General features: G+C 36.0%; 1 protein-coding gene across 1 annotated transcript in view; it reads left to right on the top strand.

Annotated features, from left to right (window-relative positions):
* The window catches only part of kl-2 (dynein heavy chain 2, axonemal kl-2), a 1,174,416-nt gene that overhangs the window by 1,068,846 nt on the left and 88,938 nt on the right, over positions 1 to 16,632 (top strand). Inside the window, exons 71-72 of the mRNA XM_090369487.1 lie at positions 5,922 to 6,113; positions 11,562 to 11,746. Coding sequence (XP_090225613.1) covers positions 5,922 to 6,113; positions 11,562 to 11,746 — 377 coding nt within the window. The remainder of the gene's footprint in view (positions 1 to 5,921; positions 6,114 to 11,561; positions 11,747 to 16,632) is intronic.

Genomic DNA, 16,632 nt, shown 5'->3' with positions numbered 1-16,632 from the left:
TGTGTCACCTTTTGAAACCCCTTTGTGTATTGGAGATACATTTGCACATTTCGAGTTGCACATTTGTAGTTAAATGAACCACTATGTGTTTCATTTAACTGCAAATCACTGCCACCTAGTGGTTCCTTTAACTGCAAATTCTTATTGCATGAATAATCACTACTGATAATCAGATCAAGAGTATTCCTCCCTCTTGTTGCCCCTCAAACACGTTGCTGTAGAAAACAGTCCTCCAATAAATCTACAGAAGTCTTGCTAGCATGTGAATGACCAATCCACTACTTCCAGTCAATATTTGGAAAGTTAAAATTCCTCATTACAAGACATTCTCATTTACTGGACCACTCTATTTCTCTGTACAATTGTTCATTGTATTCATCAAAGTCATTACGCTTATAAAACACTCCTACTCTCATTTTCCCTTTCCCATTCTTATGTCACACCAAACTGACCCAACATTCCATTGTTCACCGATGTCAACTGGATGTACTTCCTTAGATTTTGTGTTTCTTAACTATCAGCATAACCCTTCTCCCTTCCTAACCTGTCTATTCTTTCTGTACACCTTTTACTCCACAAATTCCAATTCTGCACTGTTTTTTCTGTTTCACACCATGTCTCTGATATCCCAACAATATCTACCTTTGATGTCTTGACCAGCACTTCAAAGTCATCAAATTTATTTACTATACTTCTAGCATTGGTGGTGTGCAGGCAAGTATACATGCACCTGTTCTTACTGTTAGTTACCTTAAAAAAAGCCCATGTATTTACTTGTTCCATGATGACTTCCAGCAGTTCTTGAAAATTTCTCTGCAACTTGCTTTCTAAGCTGCTGTTGATTCCAATAGAAGCAGTGCAAGAACCACTGTGTGTGGCTACTGTCAATCTTTTAGTCTCTGAATCCCCCAAGCTAGCAGTTTTCCGACCCACCTAACACTGCTTTGATAGCATGAGCAAACATTTTTGCACCCTTTCTATTTAAGTGTATCCCATCCCTGTAAAAGCAGTCTCTTCTGTTAGCAAGCACAGACCATAGTGAAAAAAATTCTATCCCATGAACCTTGCACAAACTCTCCAAAGCTGAATTTATTGAAAATGCTCTCATCATATACTCCCTCCTATCATGTCTGAGCAGAATTGCAGACACTTTCAAATTTAACCCTAATTCGCGACTTTTTTTTCAACACTGACCTGTACTTGTTAAGTAAATCTGCAGATCTCTTGCTCTTAAGGTCATTAGTGCCACAAGCCCTTAGAAGAATATATCTGCTCTACAACATCATCAAATTTTGCCCCTGACAGACATACCCTGGTCCTGTTCCATCTTTCCTTTTTGCATAATATATTCCCCCTCTACCTGACAGTAGAGTCATCGACAATAGCTAGCTCCTGTGGGACCAGTGCATTCTGCCTTAAAAAATTTCTGCTTTGTTGCGTGATTCACAGGACAGCTCTGGTATTGAGTTGGGCAGCTGAGAGCTTGATGGGCACCTCATATTAATTTCTTCAAGGGCATCTACCCTACACCTCAAACACTCACAGATGCCCATCAGAATGCTAAGTTGCCGCCTAAGTTCTTCACACTCTCTGCACCTAGCACACACATCTACCTTGGCTAAAGATCATGTCCTGTTTCAGATAGGTCCACAAACATTTCATATTTCGCACATTTTTTAGACTGTGATGCATTGGAGAATTGCCCCCTTTCTTTCTTCCCAAAGCCACAGCACTCCTGCTACTTTGTGCCCATTGGTTTGCTGCTCTAGTCTGGGTCATGATTCTGTTTAAGTGCAATTTAATTAACAATGAAATATAATAAGATTAATCAATTTTGTTGATTAATTGATAATACTATACTAAGCTAACAGATTCCTACTACAGTGCTATGTGTTAGACTATCTAGTTTTGTGTTAAACTTTACGCTGTCAAGTTCAGGATATGCATTATGCTATTCTTTATCTATCTAATATACAATAACAATGGCGGCAAGTTATGAACAGAGGCTCTACAGGCACTAAGTATTAACTTTCAAAATCTCTATCGAAATTCAAAATGAACTAATTAACGTGACTGAGACTATAAGCTACTTCTAGAAAATAAATTAATATGACAACTATATATTTATCAAAAACTTAGCATTTGCGGAGCTGTAAAATCGTGTCCAACATGTCGATAACCTCGAAACATACATCTTAACAAAGTAATGCATGACCTAGTCTTAGATTAGTTCTTTCCCTCCCTGCCCCACTCACACACACACAAATGGATAACATTTGTATTATCATCTAATGGAGAAATACAATATTTAACAAGCACCAAGACCTTTTTATACCGTAAATTATTCACATTATCCTCAAGTTCTTTGAGAAAAATGCATTACAAAATAAATCTGCTATTTTATCATGAAACAAATAAGATATCAACTGCTCCAAATTAAAGAAAATAAACAAATGTAAAATTTTGCTATATACCAAAACATTCTGGAATAGTGGGGAATGAGTGTACAAATTATTTTGTCAAACAGCCATATAGTGTAACTGCATCATCAGCACAAGTATCACATCTTGTCTGCAAGTCTATCATACAAAAAGCATGTCAGAGATGGACAACAATCCATATTACCTATATGAGATGAAAGGATATCATGTTTAAATTTTTGCATAAGCCATTTGCTGTAAACTGAATCTGGACAAAAATATAAATCACCAGGTGACTTATATTTTAATAATTTTCCTGATATTCCATCAACCTTATTCTTGCAGTGTTTAATCTGTGCTTAGGTCAGGAACATTGCCTTTGCTATTTATTCCTATTTATAAAAGTGAAGTATTGGAAAGAGGATTATCTTATTGGTGGAACTTCTCTTTTAAATATTATTGCTTTTCAGTAAGGATATTATAGGACTGTGGTATTTTGTTTCGATGCAAAAGACTATCTATTGACAAATTGTTATACTCTGTAAAAACAATTAGCTTCTTAATTAAAATTAGATTACATTAATTAAAGCACTTTAACTCTACATTTTAAAAGCAACAGTTTGCTTATTGACTCTGTACTGTTGAGAAACCCTACATCTTGAACATTCAATTTGCTAAACTACATACACTCCTTCAAAAAATGTGAACCTTTATCCAGTTTCGAATAATAGTGTGCAGTGTAGCATGGATTCTATAAGGTGTTTTGGTCTAATTGTAACCATTCTTCAAGCTAAATATTCCGTAGCTGTGAAAAAGTCGAAGGAAAAGGACTTTGTTTCCAAGTAGCCCTCCCCCCATCCTGCACATTCTCAATGGGATTGAAATCAGCCAAATGTGGGGGACAGGGAAGATGGTGGAAATCCATGTCATGTTCTCCAAACCATTGCACAATTCTGGCATGATGCGCTTTTGAATTTTTATTTATAACATGGCCTTTGGGATAAAAGTGTAATATTGCAAAGTGCAGTAGACCTGATACAAAACTCAGGTGCTCCCTGGATGACATTTGATCTTCCGCCAGTATTAATGTACCCATTCTGTGCCAAAGAAACATTCCCTATACTATGATACCACCTCCAGATGCTTGGGTTGTCTTAACAAGGGAGACATGGTCCATCACTTCATGAGGTTCTCACTGCACTCTCTGGCTACCATCAGTGAAACGAAGTGTATTGTGATTCATCTGACTACAAGACTTTCTTCCATTATTCCACTGTCCAATCACTGTGTTCTTGGCAACTCTGCAAGTGAAGTTTTTTTGTTTTTCTCTGAAACAAGTGGCTTGCGAACACGCAAGCAGCTGCCAATACCTACCCAATTTGTCTTCAAATCCCTGCACATAGTACAGTTTAAATAGGGCACTTCTGGGTGTGGTTGAATTCAGATGTTATTCTGGATGTCCTATGAAAAATAGGACATCCAGAGTTCATCTGGATGTCCTATTTTTCTATACAGGCCTCCTAGATTATGAGAGCTTTGCTCTTTGAATATTGTTTTTCTGCCACATTTACATCTTTGAGATGTGGAAGAACCACTTGCTTTCCAGTTATTAAAAAAATTTTGAGAAAAAAGTTGTCTTTTGTGTTTAGAAGAGCTATGATTCAAGGAATCAGACTGTCTCTGACTGTCTTAATACAAAGGGTTATATTTTTTTGACCAGTGTGTATGTAATTTCTTATTATTGTATATTATATTTTGTGTGTTGAATATACAGCAAAACCGCACACAGTGCAGTTAATAGGTTGAAAAAAAACTGCCACACTGACTGAGTCAACACTAAACGGGGAATAGTTTCAATAATGAAATTTCAATAGGAATAAATAGTTTCAATAGGAAAAATAATGATAAGTGAGTATCATAAGGGTTTTTTTATAGTAGAAATAATTATGCATGATTAGTTAGAAAAATAAAAAATACCAATTGTAATGAGGTGGAGTAAGAACAAAATTAATTGATAAACTTTATTTTGAAAAATGAACATTTTATTTTATTTTGTAAAAATGAAACCTAGAAAAATTTACTGATTAAAGAAAATTCTCTCTAATCTAAGTTGCACCATTTTGTTTTTCTTCTTTTAAACTAAGGAAAAACAGTTGTAGAATAGATGTGCGGAAGTTTGCCTTTAGCCAGTGGGTAGTTGATTGCTGGAACAAACTTCCATCTGTTGTTGTGGAAGCTGATAGCTTAAATAAATTCAAGGCAGAACTAGAAAAACATTTGCAATGAATGGAACTAGAAAAACATTTGCAATGAATGGAACTAGAAAAACATTTGCAATGAATGGAACTAGAAAAACATTTGCAATGAATGGATCAGTGAAATGGGTAGGATTTTTTTTTGGCTGATGCTGTTTAAGGTTTGCTTTCTTGCATCATGTGCCTCTAATGCTAATCCTAAGGCTAATGCTCAACCCATTCAAGGCCTTATACATCTCAATCAGATCACCTTGCAAGTGCATAATCTCCAGCCGCTGCAATTTGCAAAACTTTAGCCTTTCTTGGTAAGAGGATCCCCTTTGTCTCCCCTCACCAGTCTTCTCTGTACTTGCTCAAGCAACTCTACAATCCTTTCTAAAATGAGACCTCCAGACCTGTACACAGTACTCAAGGTGTGGCATGACCATTGCCTTATACAAAGGGATAATCACCTCCTTTTCCCTATTAGCAAAATTCCTGTATATTGTTGGCAATACCTAATGATCTGCTCTGGCAGCCTGTTTGCATTGCTCAGAAAACTTCATATATAACTGCACAATTACTCCCAGGTCTTTTTCAGTTTCTACCACCCTAAGTGCAGTACCACACAGTTGGTATGTTTCTCTGGGGTTACTTCTACCTATAAGCAGTACTTTGAATTTGTCAATGTTAAACTTTAATTGCCACTTCAACAGCCCATCTGTCCAACTTTTCTAGATTGATTGATTGCTGGAAGAAACTTCCATATGCAGTTGTGGAAGTTGATAGCTTAAATAAATTCAAGGAAAAACTAGACAAACTATTGGAGGGAATGAATAGGTGAAATGGGGGGGGGTGTAATTTTTTTTTTTTTTTTTTTTTTTTTTTGGGAAGTTGCTATATATGCTTGCTTTCTTGCATCATTTGCCACTACTAATGCTAATGTTAATTAATCTAATCTAACTTTAATTGTTAATTCCTTCATCATGCCCTTACCCAGTCTATCAGAGTTAGCTTCATAGTTTGTTGCTGATTAAGTAACTTTGTGTCATTTGTACTTTAAGATCACATTGCTAACTTAGCAATCAATGATTATGAATTATTAAACCCCATTATAAGCATTTTCAAATGACACCTTCCAGAAATTTTCAGAAGACCCTTATCTTAGGTTGTCCAAGATATTTGTTAGTATACATGTTATTATATATTGTATATAATGATGTATTTATATTCTGATTGAGTGTAATCTAATTTATGCATTGCATAGGGATTAAAATCCAATATGAGACGATTATATGGATATTTATCAGAAGAATATTTTGAGCAATCTTTAAAGCCAGAAAAGTATAAAAAGCTTGTGTTTTGTCTTTGCTTTTTCCATGCTGTACTAATTGAAAGGAGGAGGTTCCAGTACAGAGGGTGGAATGCTGTATATAACTTTAATGATTCTGACTTTCAAGTAAGTATGAGTTGTATATAAAATTTATTATGGAGTATATGTCGTTATATGGATGAAGTAAATTATAACTAGTGAATGAAAGAAATTGCAGACTACCTTGGATTTAATTATAGAGATAAGTGTTCAGAGTTATAATGACAAAAGTGTCACTACTCCTATATTTACATATTTTTGATGTATGTTAATAGCGGCAACGGAGCGCAGTGGTGTTCAAAGTTGCAAGTGTATCCTTTATATAACATGATAATATGGCCATGGAGCTGGGCATTTGCTATAGGTCTATTCACACTAATCTATGAAAGTTGTGTAGTACATGAAAATTTGCTCCAAATGGATGTTCAGATATCTTTATGATGGCCAGAAAAAACTGCATATGGGACTATCTGCAGAAGGAGACCTGATACGTTATCACACTGAAGGAAATGCATTTTTTTTTTTGGACCATATCATGACTTTGGATGATATATGCAATACCCTCAAAAAACTATCCAGACACCTCTTTTTACAGTCCATTGGACCTTCCTGGATAAACAAGTGACTCAAGCCAGTTGATAAAGAAGGGTCGCACCAGTTAGTTCTCATCATCTTACACAGAGCTGAACTGACTGTTTTTAGAGGTATGTTATTTTCAGATATCTGATTGCTGTCTTGCTGATTCGTGCAGGTGTTGGCAGCCTATATCATCCAAAGTCAACCATCCATGATGTTATCATGAAATGGAAGCATGACAGTGTTACCATTTAGCAATGCACAGGAAGACCATGGAATCTCACTACATGTGATGGTTGCACCTTTCTGAGTACCAGAGAGTACTATCTGAAGGGTAGTACAACAATCTCATCAGACTTTCCTGAAAAACATCAACCAGAAGATTAAGATGTTCAGCGGGAATTTAGATACAAAATATTATGTGCAGAGCTCTGCAATCTGTTTTCTTAGCAGAATGGTAATGTACAAGCCAAATATCACCTGCAATCAGCAGTCTCATCTTGCATGGTGCAACAAACATTGCAATTGATCAATAGAGCAGCAGAAATCAGTATGCCTAATCTCAACACAGTATGCCAATCAGATGGGTGGATGGGGAAGATGCCTGGAGAACATTTGCTACTAAAGTGCATTGTGGAAATAATGAAGTTTTAAAGAACACAGAATTACAGTATAGAACAGTTTATTGTGGTATGGCCTAGGACCCTTTTGTGATGGCGTGGGAAACCATGAATGCTGGCACTTACTTTAACATTTTGGATAATTCCAAAATGTTAAAGTAAGTCTTTATCATTGATTCAAAACCATGTCTGATTCAAAAAGATAATACCTCATGCCATATTGATGGTGCTGTTTGAGAAAAGTTCATGGATATGAATTTATAAAGTTGGAATGGCAAGTGCAGAATCCCAATTTGAACCCTGTGAAAGACCTATTGGATCAAGTGGGACAAGTTGGTAGATGAGCTGGTCACCATTCTGCATGAGAAATGGAGAGCTGTGTCCATTTGATGGTGAAAAGCCTACACGGGAGGGTGGAGTTTTTCATAGCAGCCAAAGTAGAACCAACACTCTATTGAAGTGAATAGTAATAACATTAGTGTGAAATTGATGTGTCTGGATACTTTTTGGAGGATAATATATAGTATAGACACTGTGAACTGTATGCAGTGGAAATGTGTTATGACTACTGTCAAAAAAATTCAAAAATTTGAAGATCATATCCATGCTGCTATTTGACTTGCAAAGTCCACTGCTATATCACTTCATGTTTCAAGGTGAAGCAAGCTTGTAGCTACATTGGCTCAATATTCAGCCTCAGTTATCATCAGCGACATGCCAATAAAGGAAGAGACCTAGTTAGCTAAATCATTTAACTGGGTTAACAGTCATTTGTTATAGGACAATATGTGACTTCCAGCAGCTTTCCTGAAAAGTGCTTGACCACGATCAGCATAGCTATGATTTGTTGCCTTTCAGCTTCCTGTTTTTTGGAAATTGTAAAGTGATCTGGATTGAAATCAGTTCTAGATGGGCTCTTACAACCAGAATATAAAAATAGGTAATGTAGATATCTGTTAATGGTTGATTTTAGCATTAGCATTAGCATTAGCATTAGTAGAGGCATTTGATGCAAGAAAGCAAGCTTATGCAGCATCAGCCAAAAAAAAAAAAAAAAAAAAAAACCCACTTCCACTTCACCCCTCTGTTCGTTCAAAATACCTGTCCAGCTGAGCCTTAAACTTATTTAGGCTATCAACCTCCACCACAAGGGATGGAAGTCTGTTCCACCAACCAACCACCCGCTGGCTAAAGGCAAATTTCCGCACGTCTATCCTACATCTGTCTTTCCTCAATTTGAATTTATGCCCTCTCAGGTGATTTTTCTGAGCTAGAGGAAGAATCCCATCAGCATTGAGCATGCTTAAACCATTCAAGGCTTTATACACCTCTATCAGATCACCTCGCTGGTGCCTAGTCTCCAGACACTGTAATTTGCAAAACTTAAGCCTTTCTTCGTAAGAGCACCCCTTTGTTCCATTCACTAATCTTGTTGCCCTTCTCTGTACTCGTTCCAGCAGCTCTACATCCTTCTTGAAATGAGGCCTCCAGACCTGTATACAGTACTCTAGGTGTGGCCTGACCATCGCCTTATACAATGGAATAATCACCTCCTTATCCCTGCTGGAAAAATTCCTGTATATCATTGACAATACTCCATGAGCTACTCTTGCAGCCCTTCTGCACTGCTCAGAGAACTTCATATCTGCCTGCACAACCACCCCCAAGTCCCTTTCATTCTCTACCACTGTCAGTGTAGTACCACAGAGTTGATACGTTGCTCTGGGGTTGCTGTTTCCCATGTGTAGTACTTTACATTTATCAATGTTAAACTTCATTTGCCACCTCTCAGCCCATCTGCTCAACCTCTCCAGATCCTGTTGCAGCAGCATAGTGTCAGTAGTGTCCTTGACAACCCTACCAACCTTTGTATCGTCTGCAAACTTGGACATTAAGCTTGATATACCATCATCAATATCATTTATAAATACAGAAAACAATAATGGACCCAACACTGAGCCCTGAGGGACTCCACTAATAACATCAGTCCACGATGAGCAGTGTCCATTGATTACCACTCTCTGTCTTCTCCCCCTCAACCACCCCTTTATCCATAGCAGCAATTTGCCTCCAATGTCACACTGCTCCAATTTGTGTAGCAGTCTTCCATGTGCAACAGTATCAAAAGCCTTTCTAAGATCCAAGTATATAATATCAAAGTTATTCCCTGCATCCAGTTCTTTTGTGACTGCATCATAGTATCCAATCAAGTTGGTCAGGCAAGACTTCCCCTTAACAAAACCATGCTGTGTCTGAGCTATAACTGAAGTCTTGTCTAAATGATCCTGCAGTGCTTCTTTAACCAGTGCCTCCATTAATTTTCCTGGAACAGAAGTTAAGCTCACAGGTCTATATACTTGTGTCAGCCTTTGATCCTCCCTTGTGAATTGGGGTCACATTTGCACATCTCCAGTCCATGGGTACCTCCCCTGAGTCCAAGGAAGCTCTCATAATTATGGCTAAGGGTTTGCTTACTTCCTTTGCTGCCTCCTTTAATATAACTGGATAGATCCCATCCACCCCGGGTGCCTTTCTTGTGTTTATCTTCAACAGTTTCTCCTCCACTTTACTCCCAGTTATTTCAAGATTCTGTAGCTTACTGCTAGAGTTGAATACACCTCTGGCATTCCCCTCGCTGAATAACTCCTCATGTGTGAATGTCGATGCAAAATATTCATTTAGTTTGTTAGCTACCTGAGCAGGATCATCAACACTTGACCCATCAATATCAAGTGGACCAATCTGATTCACCCCCTTCCTTCTAGAGTTTACATAAGTAAAGAACTCTTTGCTGTTTTTCTTTGCATCCCTTGCCAAGGATTTCTCGTAATCTGCCTTCGCCTGCCTAACCTCCTTTGTAACTTGGTTGCATATCAACTTGTATCTATCATAGGCTTCTGTGTCATGTGTTAATTTGTATGTATCCCATGCATTTTTCTTCTCTGCCATATGCCTCATTAGTTCATCCGACATCCATTTTGGCCTACACCAATTTTATTAACTATATTAATATTTTATTTATACGATTAATAAAATATTAAGATTTTATTAATGAGATCTTATTATTATTAATTTACCAGCTCAAAAAAATGAGTGTTTTTTATAGTGTGCTAAACAAACCAAGGTTTTCTTCCTTTAGAAAAAATTCAATTTTCTTACTGAAAAAAAAAAAAGTATTAATCTCTCATTTTTGTGCATTATATAAGTTTCCTCTGAACATAGCATAAATGAAAGGCATTTTCCAAAAGAGAAGAAATATATTTTCACGTAAAGTTGTTTTGACACCATTGCTGTCTTTTCATAGGGAAAAGATAGAAACACTATCAGCATTAAGCAGATAGATATCAGGGTAGTACAAAGCAAAACAGTGATGATTAAATCTTCAGCATAACAGACAAGTGGTGGTTAAAATAAAAGTTTAAGGGAATTGGTCATGAATATTCTTATAGAGATGATAGCTAAGAAACTTAGCATTTTACCATGTTCACCAAAGCTAAAACCATTGGAATAATAACTGTGATTATATCCCTTCATGGATATGAAAAGAAGGTATCAAAATACTATAAATGTGAAGTATACCAAAGTGACTCTGAAAGTGTGACCTCACACAAAGGCATCATCTAATTTTAGGTGATAGATGATTCTCAGCTTACTAAAGTTTTCTTATTGAAATCCTGAAGTCACTAAACCCATATTTGGTCTTCAGAGCATAGTTTAAGCTCCTTTCCTATCATTTGCTTTTTGATATGATGGTTGATATTCAATCATTAAGAGTCAGTTTGGTCAGTTTATGTTATCTGTAGTTCATTTCCTTGAGTTACACCAATAACCAATGCTGTTCCAACTGTTGTATGTGTAACATTAGCATGCAGGATACCATACTACATCCTTGGCATTGAGGCAATTCCTTGAAATATATTTCAAAGGTAATTTACCCCATTAAAAAATATATATTTCCTTTATGTTTGGGCAATTCCAAACAACTTTTAGTTAGTTTGGAATTGTTTCAATTGCTGAATGACTAATGACCAGTCATTGGGGATCTCCCCTCTGATTCTTCAGGTTTCTCTATAGTGATAGATCTGGAAGTATAGTAGTTTAGTTTTTTGTTTTTGCATCATTTTATTCATTTGTTCACTATAATCACTTTCATTAATATTTTATGAAAATTACAACTTAGAAAAATTAATCCCTAATATGTGTATAGTGGTAATCTCACTGTTAGTTCCCCCTGCAAGCATGCTATGAAAAATTTAGTGTTAATTTAATAATATCTATTGAGAATTACATAAAATTAAATCCAAATGTGGTTTTATGATTTGTATTCATTTTAATACAGATCTCAGAGAGGATACTGAGATTGTATTTGGAACAGCAAGAAGATACTCCATGGGAGACACTGAAATATTTGTTTGCTGAAATTACATATGGAGGACACGTTACTGATGAGTGGGATGCACGCATTCTTCTGACATACATAAAACAGTATTTCTGTGAGGATGCCCTGGCTGTTCCACAATGTCAGTAAGTAGTGTTTATTCAACAACAATATTGCTTTTCTGTTTTAAATGACTTTATATATCTCTGAAAAATCTCCTTCAATTATTGTTTTTCATTTGTAATTTATTGTTGTTGTTGGCTCAGATAATCATCATATTAGAATCATTTGTTAACAAATTTTATTTTTGAAACAAAAACAATTTAAAAAAATTACCTTTATCATTTACTCATGCATTCTGTTATTTCATTAATCTGTTTTGTTTTGTGCGGTTTTTTCTGAAAATCTTGGTATTTAAATTTAAATTTTCAAAAAAAAACACGCACACCGGTAAATAACTTCATTTCACTTCACATCATCCCCTTAGTACCAAAAAAGCCGTCCTACACAACCAAATCTACAACGCTATCAAATTCACCTCTTCACAAAACGATCTACACAATGAACTTCAATACCTTACTGATAAATTCATAGCCAGGAGCTACCCCCCTCAACTCATCCAACAATATCCACCATTAAAAACAGTATTAATAACCCCACCAGACACAGTCACAAGACAAATACTCGCATAGTTCTCCCTTACCATAGTGAACTCGCAGCACAATTCCGACGTACATTCAAAGATACGGACATCTCCCTCACCTTCTCCACTTACAATAAACTAGGTTCCCTATTTAATTCTTATAAAGATACATACAAATATCCCATCAATGAAATCAATAACATAATATATCTCATAAAATGCCAACCAAACTGCGACACCTGTTACATCGGCAGCACTACCACCAAATTCGGTTCCTCCACAACTTCTAATACCCGCGCATACTACCACTTCAACAGTTTCAAGACAAGTCAATCCTGCACTGAGTTAACAACCCATGCTCAAACCCACAACCACACCCCCCTTGTTGACTCTGCCATCACTATTATTAAACTTAGATCGAGCTACAGAATTCTTCAATATGAAGCCCTCACCATCGAATGGTACTGACACCATTCCGATCTCAACATTATTAACGCTAAACTTCCCTTCAACCTTTCACCGACTTGGAATCTCTCACGGCTAAAGTTCCCACGTGCCAAAAAGAGCATCATGGGAGTTTAGATAAACTTTTAAATACAACACACGCTCACTTCTCTTCCATTTGCCAACGATGACGGTTTACTTACAAAAGTCCCTCGTAACGACTATTGGCACCACCAGTCTTCTCTCTTTTTTTCATTTACGTCTTTTAACCTCTTTATGACCAAGGATTGGAGATCTGCATTTCTACTTCCTTGCGCTCATTTTAAAATCTGTTTAAAATATTTTCACCCCATTCCCCACCTTAGTTCTTTTTAATGCTTCTTCAAACCTAAATTTAACCACCATCTACCAAAAAAATTTATTGCAGATTTATACAAGGTGAGTACCGTTTTCTAAGCATTTGCTATTCATTTTTTAGTCAGATTTATCACGGTATTATAAGGTTACTATAATTCCACTATTGTCTGTTTTGTTTTTCAACAAATTTGTTTAACCGTTGACAGAACCATGTGTATGGCTCTTTTGATGTCAGCATGCAAAATTAAAGTGATATCCTTTTAAATCTTTTTTTAAAAGGATACTCTTATTGAAAACATAAGATGGTGACGTCTGTACTATGTGCAGAGTGTTTGCATGTTTTCTAACATATTTTTTTAAGCATGACCTCAATCAATGTGCATACTTATCATAAAGCAGAAGCTTGGTCCCTTTTTCTATTTGATGCTGAGTTGCATCAGATATAAGGCAGTTCAGTGTCAGCACATCATTCGTAGTTAATGTTGCATTGGGTTTTTTAAAATCTTCCAAAAAAAGATAACGGTGGTCAAAGAAAACAGTTATCATAACTTTTTTTTTTTTTTTCAGAAATCTCCGATCAAAATGTTTTCACTTTGTAGACTGAGGATGTTGCCATTTGCATATTGAAAAGCTCTGAGAGTAGTTTTTGAGCATAGAGCAAATGAAATGAAGCAAATCTTATTGTGAATCAGTATGTTGATGTATCTGTTTCCCTATCTTGCTAACAATTTTTATGCATAAAGTGGAATTTAATTGAACAAATCTTGTAATAAGAAACTAATTATTTACAATTTATAAAAGTAACATAGATCTTAATCCATTAGTAGGCATATCATATTGAATTATATATCAGAAGAGAACATATATAGGTGATTTCCTTCCTCTATCTTTAAGTGTGCAGGCATGGATAAATATTTTAATTTCATTTTATTTAATATAGCTGCTGTGAAGAAAATTACTGCATTCATAATACTTATTCATAGCAATTGCACTGAATTTTTACAAAAATTGAAGTAAAAATTCATTATTGCAAGCATGGCCTGTAATAAGACATCTGCTATTATAAGCATTATTGATATACTGTCATTTTAATAGTATTAAGTATTGCAGTAATATTAAATATTAGATTCTATGGTAACAATAGTGAAGTAGAGCCTAGGTACCTGAAACTTTTCACTTTAATTAGTGCTTTAAATTACAGTGATAATATAAATTTTTGTGTTTTTCTCTCATTTATTATTTGAAAATAAATGAGGCATGAAATAAATATCTCATATATACTACTACAATTACAGCTCTAAGATTACTAGTTTCATTATTTTTTTTTTTTTTTTGTTACACTTCAGTGCAAAATGTATGCTCTGCTTGCTGTGTTTTTGCAAACAGTTCTTCAACTTATGCCTCCATGGCATTATAAGATTTGTTGATTTCTCTAGAATTTTCATTAATTCTGCCTGAGACAGAATAACAGCTTCTTCCTCGTTAGCAGCACTGGCTTGTTTGTCAGTTTATGCTATCTATAGTTCATTTCCTTGAGTTACACCAATAACAGTTAACCGATGCTGTTCCAACTGTTGTATGTGTAACATTAGCATGCAGGATACCATACTACATCCTTGGCATTGAGACAATCCCTTGAGATATATTTCAAAGGTAATTGAACCCATTAAAAAATATATATTTTCTTTATGTTTGGTCAAAATGGATACATTCCTCCCAATTTTTCCTATTTATTCAATTTTGTTCTGTTTTTCAAATACCCACATGTTGCTTTTCAAATAGAAGCCTACTTTATCAATATAGGCTTAACTTTGCACTTAAGATACCATATTACATTCGATCTGTGAATAAATCTGTTACTGGGCATGTGGTAGTAGGTCACATTGCTCAGCTTGTGTAATGTAATTTTGGTTTTGTTTTGTCTGTTATTAGCATTTCCACTTTTTCTATGATATATGGGGCTGTTCAGTAAAGAATGATCATAATTTTTCACAGACGACCATACTGCTTGCTATTTCTACCTGAGTTTCAGAATTTAATACCAAACAAAGCTGCATCATATAGCAGCTGTGTGGTTGATATGTGCATGGTGTGTCCTTATTAGTCAGTTAAGTTTACGCCTGTCAATTTCACTTGCATAACAATGGACATGACACGTGAGGAACAGTATGCACCTTTCACATTTTGTTTCCATCTCAAGAAAAAAATCAGCTGATGCATTTGAAATGTTAAAAGAGGCTTGTGTGAACCTATGCTTCCATTTAGCACAGCTCGCAGATGGGTTAAAATGTTTAAAGATGGACATGATTCAATCACAAAAACCAGTGGTCCTGAAGATCCAACCACTGCTGTCACCACAGAAACCATAAACACAGCTTCTGTAATCATGCGAGAAGATCATCATATCTTCAATAAGGCAAATGGCACAGATGTTGAATATTTCAGTAGGATGCATGCATGGTATTCTCCATGACCATTTGCACATGACACATGTTTGTGCATGCTGCATTCCATGACTACTCAAACCTAAACAACAGGTTTGCATAGAGGTTTTTCAGAAACTGCAATGGATGGTTACTGAAGATGGAGAGGTGGTTCTGCACAAGGTAATAACAGCAGATCAGACATGGCTTTATCAATTCAACCCAGTGGGTAAGCAACAAAACTCTGTTTGGAAGTATATGTCATCATGCCAACACTTAAAAAAAGCAAAAGTTGTGGCTTCTGCAGGAAAGATTATGGTCATCTCTGTTTTTTTTTTTTTTGATATTCAAGGGATCGTTTACTAGCATGCTGTGCCACATCACACAACTATGATGGGACCTTATTACAGAACTGTACTGCACACTTTGCAGGATCACATTCATTGCAAACAACCACAACTGTACATAGGTAGGTGGATGCTGCATCACAATAATGCTAGACCTTACATAAAGGGCACCTCCGTAGCTAGGTGGGAAGGAGCAGCAGTGCGTAGCACACACTTCTTGATTAGACCGGGGTTCGAGCCCGTCACCACAAATACGGAGGATGCGGAAAGGTCAGGGAATGACCACCGCATATCCCGGAGCAATATGGCCTTAGTTGCTAATGCTCCTAAAAACCAAATAACAACCTTACATGAAGAATCTCCAAATAAAGGAACCACTAAGTGACAGTGTATCAATTTGAGATTCACTTAAAGTTGTAACTAGGATTAAGGGTAAAGGGAGAAGTTTTTGCTTTTGTAAAGGTGACTACTGTGATCTCAGACAGTTTCTAAATTCTATACAGTGGGATTAACTGATGATTTTAGCATCAGCAAATTTTAAATGGGAAGTGTTCATGGAATTAATCATAGATGCATTTCACACAAACTAAGAAATACTCATCAAGGTATAGACCTAAATGGATGTCAGATGAACTGATTAAACTAGTTACAGGAAAAAAAAAAATGCATGGCTTGCATATAAATTTGAAGGCAGCACAGAAGCCTGTGGTAGATATAAACCAATCTCGTAATCATATTCCAAGGGAGTTTAGGCCAGCAAAGGCAGATTACGCGAACAATGTGAATAAAAACAACAAAGACTTCTTTACTCATGTAAA

This window comes from Mastigoproctus giganteus, chromosome 1, assembly GCF_048544385.1.
Source record: "Mastigoproctus giganteus isolate SK-2022 chromosome 1, ASM4854438v1, whole genome shotgun sequence".
In the NCBI taxonomy this organism is placed as follows: domain Eukaryota; kingdom Metazoa; phylum Arthropoda; class Arachnida; order Uropygi; family Thelyphonidae; genus Mastigoproctus; species Mastigoproctus giganteus.
This window is presented reverse-complemented; position numbering and strand designations above follow the sequence as displayed.